At 32.3% G+C, this 23,549-nt stretch overlaps 2 protein-coding genes across 4 annotated transcripts in view; one reads left to right on the forward strand and one right to left on the reverse strand.

Moving 5' to 3' along the window:
* LOC113513186 (uncharacterized) overlaps positions 1 to 1,760 on the forward strand; it is a 130,347-nt gene extending 128,587 nt beyond the window's left edge. For all 3 annotated transcript variants that reach the window (XM_052898912.1, XM_052898913.1, XM_026897167.3), the window contains exon 6: positions 60 to 1,760. In XM_052898912.1, coding sequence (XP_052754872.1) covers positions 60 to 468 — 409 coding nt within the window. In that variant the 3' untranslated portion in view covers positions 469 to 1,760. The remainder of the gene's footprint in view (positions 1 to 59) is intronic.
* Positions 1,761 to 3,963: 2,203 nt separating this feature from the next.
* LOC113512754 (sideroflexin-2) lies at positions 3,964 to 22,763 on the reverse strand. The gene is made up of 9 exons (XM_052898834.1): positions 22,601 to 22,763; positions 21,719 to 21,876; positions 20,146 to 20,316; positions 13,628 to 13,829; positions 12,294 to 12,372; positions 10,065 to 10,152; positions 9,514 to 9,639; positions 8,682 to 8,729; positions 3,964 to 7,458 (listed from the first exon to the last, which is right to left on the reverse strand). The coding sequence occupies exons 2-9, from the start codon at positions 21,871 to 21,873 to the stop codon at positions 7,347 to 7,349; spliced, it is 981 nt and encodes a 326-aa protein (XP_052754794.1). The 5' UTR covers positions 21,874 to 21,876; positions 22,601 to 22,763; the 3' UTR covers positions 3,964 to 7,346.
* Positions 22,764 to 23,549: the final 786 nt, after the last annotated feature.

Raw genomic sequence — 23,549 nt, forward strand, 5'->3', positions numbered from 1 at the left:
CATTATAGAATACGATTAATAATATTTATAGTTGTCATAATTTGCCTGTTCGATTCCAGATTGAGCGAAGAGATCAACTGCAAATCGGCAGAGGAGGAACATCTCAATTCTCTATGTAAATGTGCTATCAAAGCCCTCGAGATCCTGCTACCGGGAGAGAAGCTCACGCCTCTACTGAAGGAAGTGCTCCAGGAAGAACGGGCCGTATCCTTGAACCAGGCAAAGTCCGTACTGGAGTTCATGTTATGGGGCCCCTTAGATGTGGTCCAGGGTGTTCCAGTGGATGAGAGGGAGTTGTCTCTGCAGAGGTGGTTGGACTTGGAGAGGGCGACGGTGTTACACGGGCTAGTGAGGACCAGGGTCCACCTGAATGTCTTCGAGCAACTCCACCTGATGTTCTTAGTGCGTTCAACGGCGAAAGTCATGTGTGACGCATCGGTTCTTCTGGAGAAAGCCAATGTATATTGACTTGTAAAAATCTAAGCTTTACTCGATTAAGTTTATGTGTATCGTTAGTTTTTGATGTAGACATTAACCCTCTTCTTCATACAAATGTTAAATCCCTCAGAAACCTATTTTAGCTATTGAACTGTTTTGTCTCTTTCTTGTGTGTTAAATTCCCAATTTGCATGAAAGAGAAAAAATATTATGGTCAAAATAGGTTTGTAGGTGATTTTATTTTTAATGAATGATTTTGAGCTACTTTTAGCATCTACATATACTTTAGTATATTTGAAAACAGTTTTTTTTTGTAATAAATCTCTTTATGTGGCCAAATACAATGATGTTCTACATCACGAAATGTTCAATGATTTCACAATTTCATTGAGTCTGTTATTTAAGTTAGAATTATAGCTTTAAGTTTTGGGCACCTGAATAATTACGTATAGGTCCTTAAAACAAATTGTTCCATCGTTATTTTATTTATACATTAAAAAATATTATTTTAATTGTATAATAATATTCTGCAATTTATTATAATCTTCTGCATCGTAAATTATTTTAATCAAGTCTAGTTTTTTTTTTTTATTTTTATGAACAGTGTTTTGAAAACAATAGTGTCTCTAAATTATATTTATTGTGATTAATTATTAATTACTGTCAGTAGACAGAGCATAAAAGATACAATTCATGTGTTTAATTACATTGAACTTTAAATCAATATCATATGGTTTAGTTTGTCGGTATTTTATACAATTTATAACCCTTGAAAAGGGGCATATATACTCTCTGCTGGGGTGATGACCAGACGATTCTGGAGTGGGCACGACCCCTCTAAATATGCCTATAGTGGCCCCACCGTCAACATCGTTATCGAAAATTGGTTAAAATGAGAATTATTTAAAAGATTCCTACCTATACATATATAACATAGACGTAATACTATAGTGCTTAGAAATGGCAGTGTGTTCTGTGACGTCCATGTTGCTGTTCAAGTCTATAGACAGCGGTTACCACTTTCCATCAGGATCACAGCTTATAAAAAAAAAAAATGAAATACTGTTATTCTACAAAGGAAAATACAATAAATTAGACTATATTAGGACCTGTCATTACCTATATATAGTTAAATACTATTCCTAGTGACTGCCAATAGTTGGAGATTGGGGTCGATTCTAAAACGTAACCTCTTTACTTAATGTTTTAATTCGATAGTTTCACGAATTTACTGTTTATAAACCATCATTAACTAAAATTTATGATAATTTTGACTTAAACCCATTAGAAATATAGTTCATATTGGTCTTTACAATAAAGATTTCGCTCTAATATAAAATTGAAATTTCATTTATATTGATAGGTTTAGAACGTTGGCGCCTCAGAATCGACCCCGTTGATAAATATATTCATAATTTAGGTGCCAATAAATAGAACTGAAGTTATATACTCATTAATATACGTACTGGTGCCTTATATACTTGTAATATACTTATTGTATTGTAAATTAAAATGTAATTTATACCTGTGAGCTCTGTATGTAACCGTCGAGTTCAAAATAATTGTTTAATTTTAAGTTGTTCGTCAAATAAAAATTACAGAATTCATATACGTAACATATTTGTTTTTATTTTTAACTATTAACTCACCTTGGCTTTGCTCGAGTAAGTCTATGGGAATACAAATTACATATAGTGTTTATTTAAAATTTTTGGTACTGTGAATGTGAATGTGAAAAAGAATCTACTTTCCGCGCTTAACCTCTCATTTGGCGTTGTGCGTATGAGTCGTGGCTAGCTATAACTTTTGGTACTTTATATATTTATATTTTTAATTGTAATTTTCGTACGAATTTAAATTTTTTTTAAAATGATATATATATGGCACGGATTTCATTTTTTTTTTTAAAGTTGGCCTACATTACTCGCTGATAATCTAGCTATCTATGGATGACAGAATTTTTGCAATCAGTTAAGTAATTTTTAAATTTATTTATTACAAACAATCATACAAAAACACCAATAACCTCAACAAAAAAAAAATATCTTTATAATATTTGTATAGATACTAGAATCGTATCATATTATCTGTGGTATAAATAACAATCTACGCAGTGTGTAAAGATATATATCTACTTCTTTCGCAAAGTAGCGTAATCATTTTTAACGTGACTACAACAATATAAAGAGTTGCGCTGTACAGACAAGAGACTTTGTACAAAAGTCGATTGCTTGCGTACCTCTGTCCCATTCGTGTTTCAACCGTGAAGCAGTTGTGTTTGCATGGCTGTGTTTCGGTTTGAAGGGTGGATATGGCGTAAATTTACTTGGTACAGAGGAATAACATCTGCGTCCTCAGGAATGGCAACGCATGGGTGGTATCATGGGCGAAATACATGGGAGTCTCGATATATTCATTGATGCCCATATTCATATTTATAGGCAAGAGGTACCACTACACAACAGGTTTTTTTTAATGGACGATAATAACATAATAGTAGCCCCACCTGCGCCATCGGTATACACTAGCGGGGCACCATAGAGGATTGGTGAGGATGAAAAAAAACAGGTCAGTTAGCCCATCGTAAATTAGTCACGATAGTTTCCAGGGGGAACCGCGTGGAGGTCGACCTGATAGGATATATTGATAGCAATGTGGACTAATCTCCCTATTACTAACAATCCCTTCCCCCCTATATAACAGGTTAACAAGTATGGTCTTTTCCAAATTGCATAAAAAAGTTAGATATTAGAAAATAATATTAACAACTCAGTGATTCTGTGATTTAATTGATTTTATATACAAAATTCATATATATTATATAAATACTATCAATAGGTTTCAAATTTTTATTTCCTTTCTCAATCGACTTAACAAAAGAGGAGGTTTACTCTCAGCTCCGTTATTAAACACAGGTTTGGAAAATTCTTTTTTTTATTTAAAAGAATATACCTACGGATTGGTTTCATAGAAATTTTATCAAAATGGATTTAGTAGTTTGGTATTTAAATCAAAATAAATGGGTTTGCCAAGCGTGACAACTATTGACAAAACTACGCTTTTGTGGAAAGCCTATGTTTAGCAGTGGACAGTTAAACGCTGAAATAATAACTGGCTTTTCCACGATTGAATTCGGTTTTTCTTTGTGGCACAATACCTGTTTATCAATATTTTGCTTTTAGCAATAAGGCCGTCCATTGTTTTCTCAGTGTGAACATTTCTTATAATTTTTTTTTATAACACAAGGGCAAACGTGCATGCACCTAATGGTGACTACCGCCGCCCATGATCACTCACAACACTAACGGCATTGCAGGTGTGCTGCCAGCCATTTGTTTGTATCTATAAATTTACTACTGTAGTCTTTTGAAGGAAATAAAGAGTATCTATCTATATATTAGATATATTTATAACCTATTTATTCGGCCATCATCATCATCACTGCAGCCAATTTGGCCACTGCTGGACAATAACCCCCCCTCCCATATATATTCGGTATTAGGAAAGAAATAAAAACTACAATAATTTATTTATAATAATTTATTGTTTTAGCTTCAGAAAGCAACAAAGAACGTTATTACTATTCCAATGATTCATTTAATACGCTTTTAAGTTACTACCAAACTAAATTAGTATGACCTACTAAACTAAATAGTAGGTCCTACCGGTTCGGAAGCGCAGTAGTACAAAGAAAAGTAGTTTATACACATTGATGTAATTATGCGACAAATTAAAAATATTATCTTTGTTTTAGCTTGAAAAAAAAATTAACTTATGCACTTTTTATTTATTAGGAGAGACAAAAAATATAAACACGTCCATAACGTGTACAAATAAAGAACTTTTTTTTATACAACTTAGAATGGCAAACAAGCTGACGGCCCACCTGATAGAAAGTGGTAACCGTCACCTATAGACATGAGCAGTACCTTCAGTTGTTCTAACGTCCTAACTTCGACATTAGGATAGTGGCCACATTATACAAAAGCTGAGTTTTTCTGAATTAAAATAGTTTGCAAGTAGTGTGTCCTCAATAGAAGATGACTATAAGATTATTAAATGACCAAGACAATCATCATCATCCTACATCATCATCATTTTCACCTACACAACATCTATGTACTATAGAACAGTTTATACCTATACTGTTCACCTACGTACCTTACATGGCAGTGTTACTCCAATCTTTTGTCGTTGTGTTAACAAAAAAAAAATTGTCTATTCGTACCATAGACTGTACTAAAACATCGTGAGATATTTTTATACCATCAACCATAACAACTAATTAATAATACACCATAAATTATCAAACAACTTTAATTATTGCTTATAATTCCAAATGTGGCGTTAAAACAAGCATAATTCGTTAGCAACATAACAAAATTAAAATGTTTTTTCAAACATTTAAAAAAGAATGCCAATCTTACAATTTTGGTGCAACATTTCTACTCGATTACAAAATTTGTTATTTTTTCCATAAAACAAAAACTAAATTGAGCGTTACAGCAAATTAAAGACTAGACTTAAAAAAAATATATTTAAAACCATAAAGTGAACAAAAACGGAATATTAAAAAGCGTTCGCAAGGCGTTATTTGGAATGTACATCATGAAAAAAAAAATAAAAAATATATGACACGAATATTAAAAAATGACCAGATCTCATGATTACAAAAAAAACCTACACAAGCTTTATATACAACAAAATAATAATTAGTATAAAAAAATAGCACTAGAGCAAGAAAACATGATGTTGGATAATGGCCTTAAGTCCCAGTGTGGAGATACATAAATCAGTGCCAGATCTAACAATTTGGCGCTGTAAGGAAAATTATTTTGCCGCCATTTTTAAATTTCGGTTAATCTCTTTTTTTATATAACATTTTAAGTTATCATCGTCACTATAAATCGTTAAAATGTTTAAAAAAAAAAACATTAGAATAACACCCACATTTTTTAATGGAATTTTCAATAATTAGTCGAAGCACCTGATCTAAGTACCACCAAATCACTAGACCAATAGGCGTTAACAATTTCTTAAACATTTTCTATTTGTACAATGAAATAATTCTATACTCTTGACACAATATTACAGTTTTTCACATAGATTTATTTTTATTTTTCATTCAAATGAAATGATTCCGCCGTTCATGCGTACCTTATTCTAATTTAGGCTGTATGGGTACAGAGCCTTGGTTTTTCTCACTGGGATAATAGAACAAAAAAAATATTTATCGCGCAATTAGAAAGAGATAGAACATAAGGTTTTTGTTTTGTATTTGTACAATAGAAAATTTATTACAGATAAAATACAGATATATTACCAATCTGCTTTACACAAATGCTTTCGTATTTTTTTAATAATAACAATATAAAATTAACATGCAAGTATGTATGAATAAGTATCGTGTTTACGAACTAGCAATATAATAAAAATTCGTGTGAATCAAGACTAAAGCATGAAAAAAAAACATTCCAAAAAACCAAACAATTGAAAAACAATAAAAAAAATATTTAAAGCTTTAACAATTAAAAAAAAATAGTTGAAACTGTCCAAAACATTCCACTATTTCACGCGTAAATTTTTCAAAATTAAAAAATAACTCTCAATGACACAAATCACGAAGACTTAACAATTTTTAGAATAATTAAAACTTAGTAAACAAAATAGCTACGATTTGGCGCGTAAATTCATAGACATCATAAATTTTATCTCTGAATTTCTAGCACTTTTCCCGCTTTTTTAAAACCATACAAATGAACAGTCATTTTTTTTATTGATGGCTTGTCCCTTATCTCGTAAATTTTTAAAAGAAAATTTGACTCATAGATTCTAAAATTTCCTTACTTTTAGATCTACCTATTAAAATCTTATAGAAATTTCCACAAGACCACAACAAGACAGAACAAGTAACCACTACCTTGTTTAAGAGTCAACACTTCCCTTATATAGCGAAACTGGTAAATGAATCTATGTAACCACTTGAAGTATGAACAATTTACAATAAATTAACACATTGACTGCCACGGCAATATTAAAAAATCCTAAAATGTGACAATTTGATTTTATCACATTAAATTATTAAAACCTGTAATTCTAATGCATATTATCAAAAAACAAAAAGAATTAAACAAATGTTAAAATATCATTTTACTTTTTGAATTTGAATAAATTTATTAATTATATATTTTTGGTTAATTTTTAATAAATTTTCTGTTTACACAATGATTTTTTGTTCCTTTCCCAGAAGCCATCTATCGATATTAGCACTGGTATATTCCAAGTTTAATCATAGCTGCACAAAAATGGCAAGAAAACACAGGACGAGATAACTCGTAGTTGGCGTCCTAGAAAAAAACTCAATCTACGAGTTATCTCGTAGTCGGCAGTCAACGTGTCAATATTCATAGTGTTGTGCAACTATTTATATTACACTTCTACCTTAAGATCTAGCTACTTTAAATGAACTGGTTGAACCTATATTCATTCCGAAAGAATATCGCATTGTTCAAGCTCACTCCCATCACTATTTAGTCTCGACCTGTCTAGACTAGTTCATTTTGGCAAATTTAAAAATTAGACCGTATTTCACTTGAAAATTACAAATTATTAAATATATCGACATCAAATCTTCCGAAAGTAAATCAACAACAACTACTAGTAAAACAGCCAATTGTCAATGGAAACAATAACTCCATTACTTATCGCTAAATAAATTAAAAAAAAACCTAATCAATGAGTGATGCCATCATATGATGACTGACATTTAACGTCAAAATAATGACATTAAATGTCGAATTAGACATTGTTAATATGGGAGCGTATTTTTTTTAAGTAAGGGGATATTGTAGCGTATTTTAAATCCTACTTACGTGACTAATCGTATTACTTTAACAACATATATTCATTTACAAGCCCTTGTTGAAATAAACATACTCCGGCGGGTTTCCACCTGTGTTCTTCACTATTTCATCGTACTTGTCCTTCTCGAAACGCTTGATTGTGTCTATGGACAATTTACTGGAAAAAAAAACATATCTCTGTTCACAATCAAGTTTTTTTTTAATATATTGTTAACGGTTATTAAAAAATATTGGCAATTCCATTTTCAAATAGTAATTTTAACAATAAAACAGAACATAAAATAGTAATACACAATAATTATTTTTTTATATATTGTTAATTTTTATAATCTGTATAATTCTTTGAAGGGAACTATAAAAGGTTTTCATTCATTCATTCATAATTTAATCAATAATCAACTAATGCAAAAATCTTTGTATTTCTTTCAGTGTTACCCTTTTTTACCCTTAAAGAAAATAGTAAATTTTCTTTAAGGGTAAAAAAGGGTATGATAACCTAGCCTGCGCTAACGGGATACGCTGGCGGAGCACCAGTGAAGGGTGATACTATACCATATATATATATATATATATATATATATATATATATATATATATATATAATTTTTAAAAAACAAAAAATTGAGTAAAAAGTGAAAAACAAATAAAATTATTGATTTTTGAATGGATTAGGGTGAGTTTAAGGGACAAAAACCTTGTTCCCTTATTTTTTCCAAAATTTCAATCAATTGGTCCGGGAAAAACCGTTGAACCGATCGCTCCAGGGATTTAGTGGGTTCTTTAAGGAACAATAGACTGTAAAATTTTCCTCAAACCTTAGCTTTCCCGCCCATATTAGCGAAGATACAGCCAAGTAACCAAAAAAGGAGAAAAAGTCACTTTTTTTTTTCAAGTCACTTTTCAAAAAAAAAAACAAGTAGACAAAAAAACATTTTGTTACAAATATATTTATAAGATGAACTCTACAATTATATATACGTTACAGCCTAAATGGTCGCGTACAAAGCGGTTGCACAGATGTTTTCTCCCACGAACGCTCAGGTTATGGAATGAGCTCCCTGCCGAGGTTTTCCCAAGAGACTACAGCATGGGGTTCAAAAGGGGGGTAAAGAGGTTTCTTCAGGGTCGGCAACGCGCGCGTAATACCTCTGGTATTGCAGGCGTTCGTAGGCTACGGTAACCGCTTACCATCAGGTGGGCCGTATGCTTGTTTGCCACCTCAGTGGTATAAAAAAAAATTAATCCTACAATTTCAATAGAATCCATATAAGTTATCAATCTCAAGAGAAACTAATAATAATAGCGTTTAAATATTGACAGTCGGATGCACACTACTGTTAGTGGAATGAATATAGATAAATTACTACATAGTGAACTTACCATCTCTGTGGGAACAATGCACACGCAGTGGGCACCATGAATGTGAGGCTGAAAAAATTTAACATGAGATATTAAAAAAAATATTAATTATATTTATATAAATACTAACGCCCCGATGCAGCTTTGCCACTTATTATAATAAAAACTACTCAATCTCTCAAGTTCAGGGTTGCCAGAAGTGTTTATCCAAATTTCATAATATTTTTTTACAAATTCATACGATTTCTTTCACTTTTTACCCAATCATAAAATTGTATCAATTTTCAATACATTCTGCCCTGTACCACAAAGCTAATGGTAACAATAAAAATCTCTTACTCCCTTTCTCTCTCTCTCTCGCCCCTCCTCCTTCCTCTCTCTTTCTCTCCTTCCTCTCTCCTTGTGCTTCTCATCGCTCTCTCTCTCTCTCTCTCGCCCCTCCTCCTTCCTCTCTCTTTCTCTCCTTCCTCTCTCCTTGTGCTTCTCATCGCTCTCTCTCTCTCTCGCCCCTCCTCCTTCCTCTCTCTTTCTCTCCTTCCTCTCTCCTTGTGCTTCTCATCGCTCTCTCTCTCTCTCTCTCGCTTCTCCTCCTTCCTCTCTCTTTCTCTCCTTCCTCTCTCCTTGTGCTTCTCATCGCTCTCTCTCTCTCTCTCGCCCCTCCTCCTTCCTCTCTCTTTCTCTCCTTCCTCTCTCCTTGTGCTTCTCATCGCTCTCTCTCCCTCTCGTCCCTCTCTTTCTCTCTCTTTTCCTCTCATCTATCTCTCTCTCTCTCGCCCTTCCTTTCCCGTGCCCTCCACCTTCTCTCACACACTCTCCCTCTCTATGACGTGACAGCGCAGCACAGTGTACTCACAACATGCCGACGATGGCGGTCTGTATGCCCACGTGCGCCCACTTGATGCGCTGCATCCACGGCCGGTGCTCGATCCTCTCCATGATCACGGGCAGCAGCAGCATGCCCGGCGCGCACATCACGATCCTGGTGGGTTTACCACGTATAATTTTTCTAAGTAACGTCACATATATCATCCAATCTGAGTATTTGCAATCAAGCTAACAGTCCGCCTGATGGAAAGTTTTTTTTTATACAACTTAGAATGGCAAACAAGCTGACGGCCCACTTGATGGAAAGTGGTAATCGTCGCCTATAGACATGAGCAGTACCGTGAACATAACAGAGTATACTGTTTCGCCCATGATACCCCCATGCGTTGCCATTCCTGAGGACTCAGGTGTTATTCCTCTGTACCCAGTAAATTCACGCCATATCCCACCCTTCAAACCGAAACACAGTCATGCAAACATAACTGCTTCGCGGTTGAAACACGAATGGGACAGAGGTACCCAAGCAATCGACTTTTGTACAAAGTCTCCCTCTGGTATAGTAGTGGTTACCTTACATACCTGGAGGTTACGACCTGCGATATCCCCTTGGCGGGCGCCAATTGCGACTTCCCTATTACTTTATCATTCTCGTCTGTCACATCCAAACCTGAGAACAAATGTAATATTTTACTAATATATTAAATCTGGGGGGAGAGGGGATTGGTAGCAATGGGAATTAATAATCTCATTGCTAGCAATATACCCTATCAGGTCGACCTCCACGCGGTTCCCCCTGGAAACTATTGTGATTGATTTCTTGTTAGGCTCGATAGGCCAACTGAACTGCTTCATCCTCACATATCATCCCTCACTGGTGCCCCGTCGGCGTATACCGTTAGCGCAGGCGGGGTTACCATTCCATTATCATCCATTAAAAAAAATATATGTTAAAACTATAAATAGACTATATCTATACATACATAGAGGATGTTTAATATATATAATATAAAACCAATAGAAGGCATAATAATAAAATTTTAAAAATTTGTCTGTCTATACGTATATTTATTCCCGCATATATTATATTTAATCACGCAAAAATTGCTGCACCAAATTAGATGCGGTTTTCACAACTGTGAATTACAATGAAATGCCTTTATTCGCATTAAACAGCCTTAAAATTATTAACACACGCCACATAGTACTAATTTTGACCTTACTACCTTAAGACAGGGGTTCCCAAACTTATTTTGTCTACTGCCCACTTTGAGAATAAATTATTTTTTAGCGCCCCCATTTTTTCACCTACACAAAAAGCACTATTCAAGATCAACAAATCACCCCCCAAGCGTCTACACAACACCCCCATTATTTTATCTGGGTCTCTTACCACCGGCCCCCCATTAGGCCTACAGCGCCCACAAGAAAGCGTTATCGCCCACTTTGTGAAAGGCTGCTTTAAACGATATAGGAATGGAAATATTTATATTTTATTAAAATATAGCGAAAAATAGAATTATGACGCACTGTTAAAGCATTAATAATATGCCATAAATGTTCATCACTCCTGCGTACAATGAAGCGTTTTCAGCGGTAAAGCCAATGGACGACTGCTAAGTTATTAATAGATAATCACACACAACATCAACCAGTCATAAGAGTCGCTCATCACGACATCGTGAGAACGCCAATCATAACGCAGGAGAAATTTACATGACCTTTCAGGTTTCAAACTATAACTTATTTGCAAAAGAAAACTTAAACGCATTACATCAAATTTATATTACATCAACGCTTCAAAATTATTTATTTTTTATTTACCCTAGTTAAAACGCTTCAAATATTAGGTGTATTTATTCATCATCATCATCTTCATCATATCATCCGTTCATCATCAAAACGCAAACGCACATCATTAATGTGGTACTCCTCCTACTATCATAGGCTTTTTATCATCTAAGCGATCTGTCATTAATAACTTATGTCACGATTACATTAACATTAAATGATCTACATCTATTCTATGTTTTAATATTATATTGTTATTACAACAATTAACACACACTCATATATTATTTATCGCTACATATTAAACATTAAATTTATATTAAATCGTTATACATAATGTCACTTATATAAATTATATTTGCAATGAGAATAAAAGAGAATAATAATTAATTATTCAAATATCGATCGACTATAAAAAATAATACAATAAATTTACAAGTGAAGGAAATGTCAATCAGAGGGGTCTTTACTGCTAAAATTAATGACACGTCAACAATAATATTGATATATTGCTAAAATAAATATAACGCTATTTCAATTGTATGGTTTTTCTATTTCTGAAATTCGCGCATAAGAAGTTGCGGGCAGAAAACTAATCTATACTTATAATAAATCTGTAGAGAGGTCAATTCTGTACATGAAATATATTTCCAAAATAACCATCAGGCGGTGATTAGTGATCGATACTGATGCCAAAAATGCAATCAGTAAAATTTTTGTCTGTCTGTATGTTCGTTATAGAAACAAAAACTACTGGACGGATTTTAACGAAACTTGGTACAATTATTCTTCATACTCCTGGCCAGGTTGTAGTATACTTTTCATCACGCTACGGTCAATAGGAGCAGAGTAGTGAAGGGAAATGTTAAAAATGTCCACAGAAATATGACATCGCGCTTTATACCTTACTAGCTTTCTTGCTAGCTTTCTCTATTCTTCAGTTCCTGGATGTCGTATCGTTAAACGCTTTTGCCATTGAATATCAATCAGCTATATTATATAAATTATATATTTAATTACCTAATATAATTTCGTTTTGCCTCATCAGCGGAATGTTGACCCAGTTGGCCGCAGCCACCGCCACGAATGGTACAAATCTCTGAAATATAAGTAAATAAATTATTAACTGACTTCATTAAGGAGCCAGTTATTAAACGAGTAGAAGAAAAAAAGCTTTATTGCATTCACACAAAACAAAACAAAAAATAATAATATTAATATGTAATAACCAAAGATTTCGGAATAGAATAGATAGGATGCATAATTCACATAGTGTGTTGCTCGTTGTATTTACGACGTTGCCAATGCGTTAGAGAGGGATAGACATATAAAAACGCATCCGCCTTTCGACTAGTCCGTAGAAGTAAAATTCATCAAGATATGTCACTTGGTTCTATTGGCCGTATAACCCTACCAAATTCACATACAACCTGCTTGCATACTTTCTACATAAACTGTGTCGAATATATAATCTAGTAATGCATGATTTGTTATTGACAAATAACTGACATATCAATATGAATGAAAATTTTACATACACATTTTCTATACGCTAGCCTGTTATGAATTGAGAAAAATAGCAACTGATGGTGTATCTTTCGTCCTCTTTTTACTAATTATATTTGCATAAGAAGAAAGGAGGCAACCATATGATTTACAATTTTAATTTTATCATTTATTCTATGTAATTCCTTATTCTTCTTAGTATGTAACAATTTGTTGCCAATATGGCCAACACTCAGCATTATGCTATGGCAGTTTATTTACCGCTACAGCACTGTTATTTTATATAAGCCAAACAGTAACTTTATAAATAGTGTCATCTAGTCCGAAATTAAGCTGATTTTGTTCTAGTCAACTGTCATACATACAATATATTTTTTTTTTTGTAAATACATACATATATGGACAACAACCCAATCCAATGTGTTAATCTCAAAATACCTCCAATATGTCTCTTGTAGTATCGACAGAGCAGTAACTGATAATAATGATAGAATCTTGTATCTCAAATGTCATAAAATTTTTCATACAAAAAAAATATCCTTAATAAATGTAAATTTTTCACCCTGTGTAAAAAGTGCCTTTTAAAAAACGTTACGCTAAAACTGACGAATACGACCAACAATGTAATAGAGAAACGTATAGTTATGAAGATGTTTTACAAACAATAAAGAAATTTAAGTATTTTATAATTTTATTTTTTTTAAACAATTTCATACTACTCCGACATGAAATTTCTTTTTTATCGTAATGTATATATCTAATACTATGCCCTGTAGCAGGGAACGCAGATAATTTGGTAACACTTTATATAATAATGTCATACAGAGGCAAATAAAGGCAATACTTACAGCCAGAATAGGATTCGTAGCGCGCTTCTGCACCACGAATTTAAACGTTAACGCCGTGGCCATAGCGGCTGATGTCGCCGAAACGTATGCGACGCCCATCTGCGTCGTCGTGAGCGGTGAATTCGCGTTTCGGTTCGTGTAATTCACGAGCGCGTTGAACGACTGGTTCACCCATTGCCAGAACACCACGGCCGTCGCGGTTCTGTGACAAATACAATGCATCAGTACAAGTGTCTGATCTAGCAATTTGCCGCTGCGGAAAAAAATTACCGCTATGGGCAAAAATTACTGATATGAGCAAAAATTTACGCTATAAGCAAAAAATTTCCGCTATAGGCAATAATTACCGCTATGGGCAAAAATCAGCGCTACGAGCAAAATAACCACTAAAAACGGAAAATACTGCCATGGACCAATAACGCCGCTAGGAGCAAAAGTCATTGCTATGTGCAAAAGTAATTGCTATGGGCAAAAGTCATTGCTATGGTCAAAAGTCATTGCTATGAGCAAAAATTGCCGCCCAGATAAAAAAACAGTTTACTAGCCTTTTAAACTGCCAGCAGTCCTAAATTTTGTCGCTCTGGGCATTTTTGACCGGATTTTCCCGAATTGTTTTATCCCCTCGCAAAAAGCGACTAAAGGTATTAAACCGTCCCTTTAGTCCCTCTTAAAACGTCATTGCATCAAACCCTAACTGGCAGTTAGCAATCCGCCTGCCAAGCATGGCAACTACTGGCAAAACCCCCCAAGGACACCCCCACAGTTAAAGGCTGATATGATGATGATGATATTATTAATAATATATACAAAAGTTTGTAACAATTGATGGATGGATGTTCTGTTACTTCTTCATGTAAAATCACTAAAGGGAATTCAATAAAAATTGATACACGGGTTGGTTATATTCTAACATATGCTATGTTAGGATATAACCAACACTGTAGGACACTTTATATACATATCCAGGCGGGTGACGCCGCGGTAATCAGTTAGTCATATATAAATATGAAAATTTGAAATTACAGATGGATGTCTGTTACACTTTCACGCAAAAACTACTGGAACGGATTTGATTGAAATTTGATGTACGAATAGGTTGCATCCCAACTTAGAAGATGGGGGGAAAGGGATTGTTAGTAATAGGTTAGGTTAGGTCGACCTCCTCGCGGTTCTCCCTGGAAACCATCGTGATTGATTCATTAGTGATTTGTCACGATGGGCTGATTGACCTGCTTCATCGTCACTTATCATCCCTCACTGGTGCCCTGCCAGCGTATACCGATAGCGCAGACGGGGTTACCATACCATTATTATCTATTTACAAGAAACTTAAAATACAGGATTGCTTGAACATTGTTTCAACTGTGAAGCAGTTGTGTTTGCATGACTGTGTTTCGGTTTGAATGGTGGGATATGATAGTAAATTTACAAGATACAGAGGAAGAACACCTGAGTCCTCTGGAATAGCAACGGATGGGGGGGTATCATGGGGGAAACTGTATACCTACTCTATTATGTCCATGGTACTGCTCATGTCTATAGGCAACGGTTACCACTTTCTATTAGGTGGGCCGTCAGCTTGTTTGCCATTCTAAGTTGTATCATCATCACTTATCATCCCTTACTGGTGCCCCGCCAGGGTATACCGATAGCACAGGCGGGGTTACCATTCCATTATCATCTATTTACAAGAAACTTACAACATAGGACACTTTATATAATATTTCGCGCAAGTGAAGCCGCGGTACACAGGTAGTGTATAAATAATATTCATATCTGTAATAGATATGAATATATCTATTATATGCTACTTAGCCTTTGTACCTAAATAACATATTATCTACTTATCTGGTCGTATTAAGTTTACATGGGCATAATTATATAATTTAATTGTATTGTTGACTTATTAAATATTATGACTGCACGAACAATAAGTTACTTTAAGTGGTTTTTGTTTGTCTTGGCATTACACAAAACCTAATAAAAATATATATATATATATATATATATATTTGTACAAAACTCGATTTTGCAAGCAATCGACTTTGTACAAAAGTCGATTGCTTGGGTACCTCTGTCCCATTCGTGTTTCAACCGTGAAGCAGTTGTGTTTGCATGGCTGCGTTTCGGTTTGAAGGGTGGGATATGGCGTGAATTTACTGGGTACAGAGGAATAACACCTGAGTCCTCAGGAATGGCAACGCATGGGGGGTATCATGGGCGAAACAGTATACTCTGTTATGTCCATGGTACTGCTCATGTCTATAGGCGACGGTTACCACTTTCCATCAGGTGGGCCGTCAGCTTGTTTGCCATTCTAAGTTCTATAAAAAAAAAAAAAAAAAAAATATATATATATTCCATCAGGTGGGCCGTCAGCATGTTTGCCATTCTGAGTTGTATATATATATATATATATATATATATATATATATATATATATATTTTTATTTTATTGTTTATGTCTGGTAATGTTTTTATTTTTTTGATCTTATCTTTATAAATATATGTTGATACATAATTATACATGTATGTATGTATTCATGACCGACTATCTATAAATAGTAATTATAACTATTTCGAGTAAAAACCATGTTTTATAATTATTATAACAGACTCTTTTACATAATTTAGCTTTTTCACGGGCATAGACAATTCTATACCCAGTTTAATACTCTTTACTTCATTGAAATGAAATGAAATGAAATTTATTTGTTATAAAAGTAGTACATAATAGATGGTATGGTTATTTATGTTATATAGATCTCACTTTTAGTCCTTACAGACATGCAAATACATATTTGAATTAATCTATTATTATTCTTTATACAATTCAATTAAAATTAAATATTATACATTTATTATTATTATAAAAAGTAATAAAATTATTTTTTATAAAACTGTCATTATATTCATTACGAATGTTAAAATCATGTCAAGTTCGTATTGTCAACATATTATGTTTTCTAATAATTATAGTTCAACGTCGTTTATACAATCACATATTGTATAGTAACATTTGTGAATTAATATCATTTCCGTTTTCTACTTTTTTATTTATTTTTATGCTTTTGTACATTTACTTATAGTACAGATATTAGGTTATAATAAAAATGTACACAGACGGACTTATACCTTAAAGGGATTACTTCTACCTAGAGAACTCAAAAGGAGGAAGTATCTATAGAGTTTGTATATAAAGCATAACATATATGGTGCAAAAAATATATCATAAATAATATGATAAACAATTAATTATTATTAGCTATATAGTAAGCAACAGAGGATAAATAAATTAAATTAGAAATATATAATATGCATATAAACATATTAATATATATATATATATATATATATATATATATATATAGATACATATATAAATATAGCTAAATATATATATATAAACATAGAATAACTATTATACATATAAGTAACACAACTGTAAATTGTAATTTTTTTTGTTTGTGCTTGTTTGTTTTGTTTTCTTTTAGCTTTTCAAAGGTTAAGTGTAAGAGATCCCTTTGTGGGATAAGTCCGCCATTGAATATTAAATCATTTATCAGTGCTCAATTTGAATTATGTGCAATAAAGACTTTACAATACAATACAATATGACGGTGCATGTATTCTGGTATCATTTGGGAAGGAATACCAGAGTCTAGCAGCTTGCACTGTGAAGGATTTGGTATAGGAGCGGGTGTTATTTTTTTTTTCCCGATTATTAAATATACGATTTTTCAAATTCTTTCCTAAATGTAAAGCATGAAATTAATATGTAAATAAAGCCGATATAAATATAATACATCTGGATCGTATTAATATTCATTACATTACATTACGAGTTTTAACTGATTTGGCCGTGACAAGTAACTATTATGATATAGTCCCTCTATAAGGATGCAGAAGCTAGTAGTGATTAAAATATCTTCATCATCATCATCATCATCATCATCACCATATGTCATTAAGTCCACCGTTGGACATAGGCCTCTCCCCGTTGGAGTATTTTGCTAGTAGTCGTCACGTTTGGCAATCGAGTTTGCTGTCGCAGTTAGGCTTTGATGATGTAAAACGTCATCAAAAAAGGAGGACACTGGATTCACACGCCTCGACCATTTTTTTTTTTTGTTCTATGTACTGGATTTGGATTCCCAAGCACTTGCGGTTGCGCTTTTGATGTACGCTCGCATATGCCAAGGTTTGCAGTCGATTAGGTAATTATATGGGTAAAGAATTTGGGCTTCATCATTAAGTGGGTACTTTTTTTTTTTAAATGGATGATAATGGAATGGTTACCCCACCCGCGCTATCGATATACACCGGCGGGGCACCAGTGAAGGATGATAGGTGAGGATGAAGTAGGTCAGTTGGCCCATCGTGACGAATTCAACAAGAATTGTTCACGATGATTTCCAGGGGGAACCACGTGGAGGTCGACCTAATAGGGCATATTGCTAGCAATAGAACTGTCAAACTCCATTGCTAACAATCCCTTTCTCCCCATTAAGTGGGTACTAAGAACATAACTTTTAAGATAACCTTTCTAATGCGGACTGATGGGCGGTGAGTTATCGTAGTGGAATTTACGATTTACAGGTTAACAGTTGATGGAGTCAATAGAAAATTTTGGAAAAGGTTTGAGACCTTTTGAAGAGGGTGAGCATACGCCTCGACCATTAAGTTCCCTTAGTCGCGTCTTACAATACCCACGGGAAAGGAAGGGGTGGTCCAATCTTTGCAGAGGTCACACGGCAGTATGGCAGTAGGGCAGATGTGGTGAAAAATATGTGATAATTATAGTAACACATTAAGGCAATACACAATATAAATATAATATACACATAAGAAATGCACATATAATACATAAACATTACTTTTAATATATATGGATAAACTAATACATAAGAAATATATACATATATATACATACATATATATATGTATATATATATATATATATACATATACATAAATTAAAACAACGATAAGCATTATGAGATATAATAACTATTGAGTAACCTGTAACTAGAGATGGTTTTGTTGACTCAACAAATAATTAAAAAGTCTTCATACATATCTATCATTTATATGCAAATAGCGTTCTAATTTTGAATTACTCAAAAAATATGTGAACAATTAGTAACATACTTTTAAATTAGGTTCTAAGGTTAGCCAGAAAACTCATAAGTGCTCATATTCAAGGCAAACGACCTATTTATAAACAAATTATCATGTAAGCGATTTTATGTGACGGTAGAACAATTTTTGGCAACATACCTAATATATGTATTTCGCGCCAAAACTTATTTTTACCTGACTACCAACGAGAACTTTTTTTTTTCGAATAAGAAGGTATGTCTTATCTTTTGTTTATGACATTATTTGGGAAACAACCTTAGTAAGTTTTTTTTTATCGAAATAATAGTGCTTAAAATAAATAAATAGGTATAATAAAAACTTTTTGTTATATTCGATTATATTATGACTGTATTACATATTATTACATTTTTATCTTATTTTTTAAAGATCCATCGTCGTTACATTCTTACAAAAACATAATGACTCCATTTAAATTTAAATAATAAAAATAAAATAAATGTTATTATTAAAAGTTGCGTAAATTATAATTTAGTTTTAACGGAGTTTCGGTCTCGAATTCAAGTCTCGATTAAGATTTTTTTTATGGTAAATATAATATTAATGAATTTATAGAGAATAAATCTCGTACGTCCTGATTACAAGGTCATTTTACAAGCTAATACTTCCGTATTGTTTTGTACTGTTGCATACTGTTTCTTATAGCAATGACGGTAAGGATCAAAATTGAACAAATAATAGAATAGCTATATAAATGTATATATACCCGTATCAGAGGTAAAATATTAAAATAAAATAGATCTTTTGCATACCGACACATAAATAGGTAACTTTCCACACTATCATGCATAGTAAGTACAGAATTTACATACAACGCGTTCGTTTTTCGACCCTGGACCATTTAAGGATGTATTGTATAAGTTTTTATATCAAAAATGTGGAGTGGCAATTTTTTTTATTCAAATATATATATATATATATATATATATATATATATATATATATATATATATATATATATATATATAATTTAAAAGTTAATATATATATGAAAATATATACCCTATACAGTTTGTAAATAATATTTATTGCGAATACTTTTTGTTTTTCTTTTTTTTGCCTTAAAAATTTTTCCTTGATCATCACTTCTTATGGCATCCTTTTAAAAAGTTGCCAATTTTGTTTTTTATTAATCAAACTGTGTCAACTTTACAAAACGTGTCTCAGAACTTTGTTTCTTGGTAATTGTTAATCTGCTTAATAAATTAATATGTGCGATATAACTATATACTATTGTATACCATATAATATATACTAAAATAAGTTTATAACGCTTGCTTTTCGAAAATAGAAAAAAAAACCAATAAAAAAAACAACAAAAACATATTAAGAAAAAAAAAATAGGAATCAAATATTACCTGTACCACTGCAACATGGCTCCCGTAACAAGACACCCACCAGGCATCTGGAATGACATCCTTCCGAAGACATTCTGCAGCTCACCACTGTCCGGGTGGAATGCTGATTCATAGAGCTGCTTTGCTTTTACGACCTTTTCATAAGGCGTATCCTTTGGCTCTTTTCCTGCTCTAAAAAAAAAATATGAAAGATGTAAAAAAAAAAAACAAAACTTAAACCTAATTTTAATGGCCAAAATGCCTCATGAAACTTTTATTACTATATCAGCCGTTAACTCCACTGCTGAACATAGGCCTCCCCCTATTGGGTTGTTTTGCCAGAAGTTACCACACTTGGCAAGCGGGTTGGCAACCTTAATTAGGTTTCAGTGATGTTTTAAGAGAAATGCTGCTGCCTATCCCTCAATCATTAAATTCCCTTAGTCGCCTCTTACCCGCAGGAGAAGCAGGGGTGGCCTATTCTATGCTGGGACCACACAATAATAAAACTAGTTTCACGTAAATTATAACTTTCATTGACGGTTTCATAAATCATGTCTATAGGCGACGGTTACCACTTTCCATCAGGTGGGCTGTCAGCTTGTTTGTCATTCTAAGATGTATAAAAAAAATCTCTAATTTTGTAAAATATTAAACTAGAAACTAGAACCAATATTATTAGGCTAAGTTGATCTGAATAAAGGCTATAAATAAAACAAATAAAAAAAAACATACTTCTGTAGATTTCTCAATTACTATATATAAAGCATAAAAAAAAAAAATAACAGAATCATTTATTTTATCTTTACTGAGTTTTACTTCTTATCTGTTCAAAGGTTATTGCCAATCATAAATTTATTATTCTATAAAATGTATTTATAAATACTTATTATTGTTTACCAAATTGATAACATAAAATAAGCCCTTATTAAAGATAGTGTCTGCTCTGCTTGGACCTGACCTAAGGGACTTCGAGTTCTTTTTTTATGGTAGATGATGAAATAATTACAATTACCTATTCTAATAGCATATAATAGCAGGACACCAGTGAAGGACAAAACAATAATAATATGGCAAAGAGGAAATAACAGACAGTAACACAACAGTTTTCAAAGTGAACCAAGTGGGAAGTGGACCTTCCCATCCTCCTCCATTTAAACACATTAAACAGTTAAAAAAACTGTTCTAGGTGAATGAAATTAACATAATTATCAGGATAAGGGCTTTGCTATATATAATTAAGGCATAATTATATAATATTAATTTTATCGCCATATAATACTTTTTATAATAATTTCAAAGTTTTTCTTAGCATTATAGTTTAAATACATATTAATCGTGGTTTTTATTGTGAACATTGTATTACTACATAATGACAGACTATATATTAGTAGCCTACATAATAATACCTTTTTCAACAAAAGTTATAAAAGTGAGGGTAGTTTTTAAAAACATTGCCATACACAATTATTGATATGTAACACTTAATTTTTAGTAATGTTACAGGTGTAATATTAATGGACTCAGATAATTCGTTATATATGATATGAAAAAATTAAGCACTTACTTTAAATGTGAATTATAAAAAACTTACTTGTACTGAAAATACAACTCTTTGGCTTCATACAACTCTTTTTCAGGCACCAAGGACAACAGGGGATTGGAGATGAATGCAAAATGCCTGAACCTCCCAAAGAATGTGCTTTGATCCCATAGAGGCTGTGTGATGTCTATCCTTTGAACTGACATTATCTAAAAAAAATCTCATTATAGAAATAAGAAACTAGCATTGCAGGGTTAAGATGTTGTTTTTTCCTAGAAACTAATTGATGAAACTTTATTATATAATATTAAAATAAATTGAATAAAATAATAATAATAAAACTGTGTATTATTAATACATAAACAAGGAGTGTAAAGAAAAGATAGAATAAAGGAATATTCATTACATTTTCTGTGCCTACCCAAAAAGAAATATAACAAAATAGCTTATAAAACCAAAGTTTGTAATTAGTCAAATTAATCTTATGAATCTATTTATTTATTTTTTTATTAAGAGGGTATCTTTAGTGGCAGTTTACAGAAGAAACACGTTTAATATGTAGTTATACAGTTTTTTTATATACATATATTTAATTATTATGATTCATGTGGTCAGCATGATATTATTTTACATAAAAATTGATCAAATAATCTGACCGTTTAGTTAACTCGCTGATAAAAATAAATGGTAATAAGGTATATTATGAATAACAATATGAAAATTATATGGGTATTTTACTAAACATATTCTATTTTATATTTATTACACTTAAATAATAAAAAGATGTACCATTACATTATAAAAAAAAAAACAGTGGTTTAAACATATATGGAATTGTAAATACACTAAAATAAAAAGAAACAGATTATGTAAGTTACAAACTTATAACAGATGTAACCTTCGATAGTAATGAAAAATAAGTTTGAAACTTACAATACTTAATTGCTTTCTGCTTCAAAAGAATTTGTATTTCACTTTTTAAATGAAATATGAGATGCGTACGAAAGACGTACAGCGACAGAGTGGTTTATTCAAGTTTTATCTTATCTTTTGTAGGTATAATTATTGAATATTTTTTTGTGAACTAACATGTCAACTGTCAAAGTAAAGAACTTGTGCATTGAGCTGTGATTTGTCATTGTCAGGTGTCAACGATCAATAAGGTATATTTTGATATTCCAGACAAATTATCTTTTTGAAGACTAGGCAGCATGGTCTCCGACCTTAGCCTGTTCCAAACGGAACAAACGTACTAAAAAAAAAAAAGTATATTTTGAAAATTTTTCTTTAACTTTGAATTTAGGAGTCGTCACCCGAAAAAGTAAATGTAATTTTAAAAAAAAAAGTTTGTTACAGGCTAAAAAGCTAAAAATAAAAAGCTTCATGTGGCTTTGTTTCCATTATAACTAAGATATAAGTGTCTTTGTCTTTTTTCTTTTCTCAATGTCCTCTATCCAAAGGTTGTCTGGAAAAGATTGCTTAGCAATTAGGCCGGCTTTTGTATCATTTCTTATTAAAATTAACTGTATTTACTATTTTATAAATGGTGCAATAAGGTGTAAAATAAATAAATATAATGACACTCCCTCCTTAATTCTTAATGTACTTATATTGCTTACCTATTGTGTTATAAGACTATCTGTTTATAGTATTGCAATAGAACAAACTAAACTATACCGCCAGTAGGAAAACAATATCTTAATATTTTTATCATTAGCTATGAAGTCTAATATGATGAACTCCTTTGGCTTATTTATTAGTTAAGAATCTTATTTATTTTTTAATGATTTCAATATGTGTTTTAATTAATCCTCAATAAACAAATTCTTCACGATCGAAATAAAGCAGTCTAAAAAGATTATTCTGGTTTACTAGTGGATAA

The sequence above is a fragment of the Galleria mellonella genome, unplaced genomic scaffold (assembly GCF_026898425.1).
Source record: "Galleria mellonella isolate WM207_F2 unplaced genomic scaffold, CSIRO_AGI_GalMel_v1 utg54, whole genome shotgun sequence".
NCBI classification, from domain to species: domain Eukaryota; kingdom Metazoa; phylum Arthropoda; class Insecta; order Lepidoptera; family Pyralidae; genus Galleria; species Galleria mellonella.